This window comes from Mytilus edulis, chromosome 2 (assembly GCF_963676685.1).
Source record: "Mytilus edulis chromosome 2, xbMytEdul2.2, whole genome shotgun sequence".
NCBI lineage: Eukaryota > Metazoa > Mollusca > Bivalvia > Mytilida > Mytilidae > Mytilus > Mytilus edulis.
Genome location: NC_092345.1, coordinates 2,991,051 through 3,000,245, shown reverse-complemented (window position 1 = coordinate 3,000,245; position 9,195 = coordinate 2,991,051). Strand labels below are relative to the sequence as shown.

Below are 9,195 nucleotides of genomic sequence, written 5' to 3'. Positions count from 1 at the left end.
CCATATTAGTTATCTTAGAAAGTCTTGCTGATTGCTGAATAAAACTACAATAGGGAAAAATTTGACAAAGATTGAATTTAGTAGTGTCGGCCCTTTGATTATAACGCGTGTATATAGCAAAATCCTAAATACACCGTTTGGTGGTGCGCCTGTCAAATGCGGAACGTACCCTTTGATTATGACCCGTGTATATAGCAAAATCCTAAATACACTGTTTGGTGGTGCGCCTGTCAAATGCGGAACGCACCCTTTGATTATGACCCGTGTATATAGCAAAATCCTAAATATACCGTTTGGTGGTGCGCCTGTCAAATGCGGAACGTACAGATAAGGTAATAGGTAACAGGTGAATATATTATTGGTATCGGTATCGGATTCGACCCGGAACTTGAATTATTGGCAATATTAATTATGTGGAAAACAAAAGGGTCTGGAGTGGTGTAATTTTTAATCTACACCATTGTCCTATATTAGCTATATATAGAGTTGAATTCTTTGATTTGTCGTTTTTACCCGATGACGGCTGACAAATTGGACCTCGTAATGTTAGTATTATAGATATAAAACAATTTGTGAAAGCAAATTTACAGATTTAACATTGTTGGGTTGATGTTTAGACGAGTTATATACATAAAACATGTATAAAATATTGTCTGAGGAAATTAAGATGATAATTAACGTTGAATAGCAGAAGAACTATTCCAAACAGGACTAATTCTGGTAGGTCACCTTTACGGCTTCAACAATCATCAAAACCATCTTATTGTATTGATTTATAAACGGTATTTACAGATCAGTAAATATGTCTTAAAAATCATACACAATAAGAATTAAAAAAAACATAATTTTAATAACAAATAATAATGGTAATAAATTAAGACTAAACTGAAAACCCTTAGCATAAAACCTGGTTAAAATGTCGTAATAAATACATAAGTAAATAATAAACAAATATAATTATATTCTTCTTAGAAAAATATGGTTAAAAGCGTTAGCATTTACAGCCCCACGTATTCCTGCTATCGATTATGGTTTCTGCAGCTGTATTTCAAAAGCGCATGCGTACCTAAATATTTAGAATTGTATTAACATTATAAAGAAACATGGTATGTGAAGAGTAAAAGACAAAAGAGGAAAAACAAACGAATGTGAGTAAAATTTATTTTGTATACGACCAAGAAGAATCATATTTCAATATTGCAGGATCAAGCCTCCGTGGGACTTGGGGAGTCATATATGTAATACCATACGTCTACACTATCATACACAGTAAGATTGATACTACAAGTTCCAACCAAAACACATTCGATTTGGGACAGAGCCAAGAACATTTTATAGTTAACGTATAAATGAGAAATGAGTTTCGTTGTAAGGTCATTTTAACAAAAAGAATTCCAAGGCGTAATATATATGATTTGATTATTTATAGTAGTGGTCTCTCAGCATTGTGCTACTGTTTTTATATATGGTTAAGATTAATTTTTATAATTGATATGAACAAGCACTTTTTGCATAGACGGTCAGTGTCTGTTCATTGCACTAAAGTTTGTATGTGCTACAAATAAAACGATCATTTTAGCATTTTAGCCTGTAATTTGAATAGACATTATAAATTTTATAATAAAATCAGGCCTACTAGAGGAAATATTCTGTAATGTTATTTTCCCGGGAACAATTATTACAGTATTTGTTTCTAACAGAATAAAGGGTATAGAATATGTGTTCCAGCAGGGACAGATATTATGGCATTATTTATGACAAGGTTTTCAGAGGAACTTATGATAGACGGAATACAAATATGCGTTGAAACCACCAATTACGCTTAATTCAGTTACGATTTCACATTTTCTAAATATAGACAAAGTTTAGTTATTTCCTACTTTCCACTCTACATGTTAGCTGTTAAATTTTATTTTTCCTGTAAACACCGAATTTATTAACGTGTTGACAGCTAAATTTCAATGTTTTTACATAAGTTCATAAGGTCGATAAAAAATATCGTCCTGTCAAAAAACTAATTTCGCGTTTACATGAATTCCCCTTAAGCGACATATCTTAGACATGAAACATTTTATTACAAAGTAGTTTTAATTTACTTACAAGGACAAGCGGTTTTGAAAAGGTAGGCTATAATTTTTTTATGTAAAAAACTAAAAAAAGACACAAAGGATACAAAAAAAACGTGGACGCGACTGATGCTGATAGGTTATTGATCAAAGACAGATAACTCTGATGAAATACTGAAAAGTAGATAGCGTTCTATATATAATACACAGCTTCTTTTGCATAGGTGCTATTTCTGTACTAAAAAATTGTTGTACTGGAAATCTACTTTTGATATTCTGTAGTATTTTGTTACTCTAAAATTATTGTAATATTTAGGTACCTGTATTTTACAGTACTTTATTTGTACTTGAAATTTAGGTACTACAGATTTTTGGCTACCACCGTTACATTTTCAGCATTTTGAATGTTTTTCTATTTCAAATCTCTTTAATAAAAAGATTTTCAAACCATGGAATATTGTATTATTTCTGTACCAAAATATTTAGTACAAATCAAGTACTGTAAAATACAAGTAACTAAATTTTACAATAGTTTTTTTAAAGTAAAGAAACAGTACTATATATTAAAAGTAAATTTCCAGTACTGCATGTTTTTAGTACCTATGCAAAAGTAGCTGTGTATAAGGTTTGAGGAGTATGGAAAAAATTGTGCAGCTCTGGTAAGAACTACATCCGGCCAAGCGAAAGTTGCACTTGACTATTCCGTATGCCAAAATAAAGATTAGGAGTGCTCAACCACCCCCTAACCTTGGAAAGGGGTCAAAGGACTATAAACTCATCATAGATACCCGACTCATAGATACCCGACTTTTAAATGTTTGTACGCAAGCCGCGTGTTTCGTCTATGACGGACTCGTTAGTGTCGCTCGAATAAAAAAAATGTTTCGAAGGCAAAACAAAGTAATGGATTAAATTTCAGACAAGCCTTATACGGGGTTGACCCTTTCGGTTTCGGTATTCATACGAGCAAGCCTTTCCAAAGTTTATATGTAGTCTACTAGATATCACTTGATGAAGATTATTACACAAACACGCGATAAGCGTACTGAAATCGTTTACATACGCTAAATATACTAGCTAGTACTCAAATACATTTCTTGCTAAAATATAACATGTTTTAAACCAATTAAAATTGTTTTACTGAACTTGTGCTACTTCAGATCTATTTATAAAAAAGAAGATGTGGTGTGATTGCTAATGAGACAACTGTCCACAAGAGATAAAAAAAAAAAAAAAGACACAGAAACTAACAAACATAGGTCACCGTACAGCCTTCAACAATGAACAAAGCCCATACCGCATAGTCAGCATTAAAAGGCCCCGAAATGACAATATAAAACATTCAAACGTGAAAACTAACGGCCTTTTTTATTTACAAAAAATGAACGAAGAACAAATATGTAACACATAAACAAACGACAACCACTGAATTACAGGCTTCTCACTTGGGACAGGCACATACATACATAATGTGTCGCGCCTAAACATGTTAGCGGGATCGCAACCCTCCCCTAACCTGGGACAGTGGTATAACAGTACAACATAAGAACGAACTATAAAAATCATTTGAAAACTGTGTTTATCTTTTAACTGTTATCGTTTCAGATGTTTCCAATGGAGGAGATTAATTTTGCCATTAACTATACTGAGAGCGATGACTTAACCATCGATGCCTCTCCAGCAATAGGGGACAAAGATACACTGCTGATTATAATGGACTGTTTAGTTAATGTATTTGTTCTACTGCTAAATATCTCTCTTGCAGTATTAATACTCTGTCACTCAAAGATACGACAACAATTATTCTATTGGAGGGTTTTAAATTTATGTTTGTCTGACCTTATCGTTGGGGTATTAGTGCTTCCGTTCGGAATAAGTTACACGCACAACTATGCTTGGCTTCATGGTCATGTACTTTGTCAAACGTATGTTATCCTCGATGTTACACATTTTGGATTTTCTTCTTTAGTTATTACAACGATGTGCGCGGACAGATTCTTGTCGAAAATTTTGGAGCTGTATCCGGATAAACTACAGATTATAAAATTTGTGCAACTGTTTCTGTTCATTATGCCTTGGCTTTTCACATTATGTGTTTTCCTGCCATTACTATTATCAAGCGTTAAGACGATGGGTGTCGTGTTCCGCCATACTTGTGGTTTTATATTACATGACGATATGCTAGTTCCGACAGCCGTTGTTGCATACTTGATACCAAATTTACTGTTAATCTTGACAACTGTTATCATGTTAATTATTTACAAAGTAAAACGCCCTGTTTGGTATCGACTGGACGAACCAGAGGCTCCTGGAAGTCACATCACTCCACATCTTAGATCCTCCACCATTGCAACATTAATTGTTAGTTGTATTACAATGTTGTTCTGGTTCCCTTATTTGGTCAATATGTTTATAATGGTAACCTGTAGATCTCACCGATGCTTTCCAGGTTTGGAGGTCTTCAAAGCAACATTGATACTGTGTACTCTGACATCATTATTTACACCTTGCCTCTGGTTAAGTGATGATGAGATACGAACAGCTGCGAAACAGTCCGTTCGGAGGATACGGGCGTTTTGTTTGAAACCATTGGTTGTGCGGGAACAACAGTACAATGAACACATAAACGAAGAAGATTTATAATCGGTCAATATACTTTTGATCTAACAGTTTATATCTTGAAATAAGCTTTTAAAGTCAATATGTCTATACACAAGAAAACTGTTTGTCTACTTAACTGATTTATGTGTTCAAGCTATGCCAACAACTGCTTATATATAATGTGAAATATTGCCAGTTACTTTATGTTTTAGTTTTACAAAAATAAATCTTTCATTATAGTTTTAAGTAGTAATTTTTTTCTCTCGATTACTCTAAACAGTTGGATTGTTATTTAATAGCAAAAAAAAATGACACATACATAAACAATACAACCATGTAACACAGACAAATCAGTATATCGTGGGTAAAACATCCATCAATTAAAGATATCTGAAGTGTCAACATCTACATCAAACAAAGATATCTTATGTAGCACATCCATTAAACAAAGATATCTTATGTAACACATCCATTAAAGATGTCATATGAAACACCTCCAACAGACCAAGATATCATATGTAACACATCAGTCAAACCAGAATACCTAATGTAACACCAGTGGCGGATCCAGAAATTTTCATAAGTGGGGGCCCACTGACTGACCTATGAGGGGGCCCGCTCCATATAAGCAAACACATTTTTTCCCAAAAAGGGGGCGGGGCTGGGCCCCCCTAAATCCGCCTCTGAACACATCCGTCAAACCAAGATATTGTATGTAACACATCCGTCAAACCAAGATATCATATGTAACGCAATCATCAAACCAAGATATCATATGTAACACATCCGTCAAACCAAGATATCATATGTAACGCAATCATCAAACCAAGATATCATATGTAACACATCCATCAAACCTAAATGTCATATGAAACACATCTATAAAACCAAGATATCATATGTAGCACATCCGCAAGACAAAAATACCTTATGTTGCACCTCAATCAGAGAGATATCCTATGTAACACATATATCAAACAAAGATATCTTATGTAGCACATCCACAAGACAAATATATCTTATGTAACACATTAGTCTAACCAAGATATCATATGTAACGCATCCGTCAAACAAATATATCATATATAACACCTCCATCAAACAAAGATACATAATGTAACACATCTGTCAAACAAAAAATTCACGTAACATCTCCACCAAACCAAGATAATTTATGTAACACATCCATCAAATAAAGATAATGTATGTAACATCTCCACCAAACCAAGATATTATATGTAACACATCCATCAGACCAACATATCATATGTAACACATCCATCAAATAAAGATATTATATGTAACACATCCATTAGACCAAGATATCATATGTAACACATCCATCAAACCAAGATATTATATGTAACACATCCATCAGACCAACATATCATATGTAACACATCCATCAAATAAAGATATTATATGTAACACATCCATTAGACCAAGATATCATATGTAACACATCCGTCAAACAAAGATATCATATGTAACACATCCATTAAACCAAGATATCATATGTAACACATCCATCAGACCAAGATATTATATGTAACACATCCATCAGACCAACAAATCATATGTAACACATCCATCAAATAAAGATATTATATGTAACACATCCATTATACCAAGATATCATATGTAACACATCCATTAGACCAACATATCATATGTGACACATCCGTCAAACCAAGATATCATATGTAACACATCCGTCAAACAAAGATATCGTATATAATACATCCGTCAAACCAAGATATTCTATGTAACACATCCTTCAAACCAAGATATCATATGTAACGCAATCATCAAATCAAGATATCATATGTAACTCATCCGTCAATCCAAGATATAATATGTAACGCAATCATCAAACCAAGATATCATATGTAACACATCTGTCAAACCAAGATATCATATATAACACATCCGTCACACCAAGATATTCTATGTAACACATCCGTCAAACCAAGATATCTTATGTAGCACATCCACAAGACAAATATATCTTATGCAACACATTAGTCTAATCAAGATATCATGTGTAACGTATCCGTCAAACAAATATATCATACATAACACCTCCATCAAACAAAGATACATAATGTAACACATCCGTCAAACAAAAAATTTACGTAACATCTCCACCAAACCAAGATAATTTATGTAACACATCCATCAAATAAAGATAATTTATGTAACACATCCATCAAATAAAGATATCATATGTAACACATCCATCAGACCAACATATCATATGTAACACATCCGTTAAACCAAGATATCATATGAAACACATCCATCAAACCAAGATATCATATATAACACATCCGTCAAACCAAGATATTCTATGTAACACATCCGTCAAACCAAGATATAATATGTAACGCAATCATCAAACCAAGATATCATATGTAACACATCTGTCAAACCAAGATATCATATGTAACGCAATCATCAAACCAAGATATCCTATGTAACACATCTATCAAACAAAGATATCTTATGTAGCACATCCAGAAGACAAATATATCTTATGTAACACATTAGTTTTATCAAGATATCATATGTAAAGCATCCGTCAAACAAATATATCATACATAACACCTCCATCAAACAAAGATACATAATGTAACACATCCGTCAAACAAAAAATTCACGTAACATCTCCACCAAACCAAGATAATTTATGTAACACATCCATCAAATAAAGATAATTTATGTAACACATCCATCAAATAAAGATAGTATATGTAACACATCCATCAGACCAAGATATCATATGTAACACATCCGTCAAACCAAAATATCATATGTAACACATCCATCGAACCAAGGTATCATATATAACACATCCGTCAAACCAAGATATGTGTAAAACATCCGTCAAACAAAGATATCATATGTAACGCAATCATCAAACCAAGATATCATATGTAACACATCCATCAAACCTAGATATCATATGTAACACATCTATAAAACCAGGATTTCATATTTAGCACATCCACAAGACAAAAATATCTTATGCAGCACCTCAGTCAGACAGATATCCTATCTAACACATCTATCAAACAAAGATATCTTATGTAGCACATCCACACGACAAATATATCTTATGTAGCACCTCAATCAGAAAGATATCTGATGTAATACGTCCTTCAAACAAGTATATCTTGTGTAACACATTAGTCTAACCAAGATATCATATGTAACACATCCGTCAAACAAAGATATCATACATAACACCTCCATCAAACAAAGATACATAATGTAACACATCCGTCAAACCAAAATTTCATGTAACATCTCCACCAAACCAAGATAATATATGTAACATATTCATCAAATAAAGATATCATATGTAACACATCCATCAGACCAAGATATCATATGTAACACATCCATCAAACCAAGATATCATATGTAACACATCTATCAAACCAAGATATCATATGTAACGCATCCGTCAAACAAAAATATCACATATAACACCTCCATCAAACAAAGATACACAATGCAACACATCCGTCAAACCAAGATATCATGTAACACCTCCATCAAATCAATATAATTTATGTAAAACATCCGTCAAACCAAGATATCATATGTAACACATCCGTCAAACTGAGATATCATATGTAACACCTCCATCAAACAAATATAATTTATGTAAAACATCCGTCAAACCAGAAACCCTATGTATCACATCCGTCAAACCAAGATATCATGATATACCTCCGTCAAACCAAGATAATTTATGTAACACATCCGTCAAACCAAAATACCCTTTGTAACACATCCGTCAAACCAAGATATCATATGTAACACATCCATCAAACAAAGAAAAACATCAATCAAAGAAAGATATCTTATGAAACTCATCCGTCAAACCAAGATATCTTATAAAACATCCGTCAAACCAAGATATCCTATTTAACAAATCCGTCAAAGTCAAAATGTCATATGTAACACATTCATCAAACAAAAAAAGCATATCCATCAAACCAAGATATCTTATGTAACGCATCCGTCAAAGGCAAAATATCTTATGTAACACATCCATCAAACCAAAATATCCTATGTAACATATCTATCAAAGCAAGATATCCCGTGTAACACATATGTCAAATAAATATATCTTATGTAGCACATCCATCAGACAAAAATTCTTATTTAGAACCTCTATCAGACAGATATCTTAATATGTAACACATCTATCAAACCAAAATATCATATCCAACACATCCATCGAACCAAGATATCATATATAACACATCTATCAAACCAAGATATCTTATGTAGCACATCCACAAGACAAAAGTGTCTTATGAAGCACCTCAATCAGACAGATATCTTATGAAACACATCAATCAAACATAGATATCCTATGTAAAACATCTATCAAACCAAAATTTATTATTTAACACATCCATCAAACAAATGTATCATATGTAGCACATCCACAAGACAAAGATATCTTATGTAGCACCTCATTCAGACAAATATCTTATGTAACACATTAGTC

At 32.9% G+C, this 9,195-nt stretch overlaps 1 protein-coding gene across 1 annotated transcript; it reads left to right on the top strand.

The window, feature by feature from the left end:
• The first annotated feature begins 2,070 nt into the window (after positions 1-2,070).
• LOC139511248 (C-C chemokine receptor type 8-like) lies at positions 2,071-4,913 on the top strand. The gene is made up of 2 exons (XM_071297846.1): positions 2,071-2,122; positions 3,672-4,913. The coding sequence occupies exon 2, from the start codon at positions 3,672-3,674 to the stop codon at positions 4,707-4,709; it is 1,038 nt and encodes a 345-aa protein (XP_071153947.1). The 5' UTR covers positions 2,071-2,122; the 3' UTR covers positions 4,710-4,913.
• Positions 4,914-9,195: the final 4,282 nt, after the last annotated feature.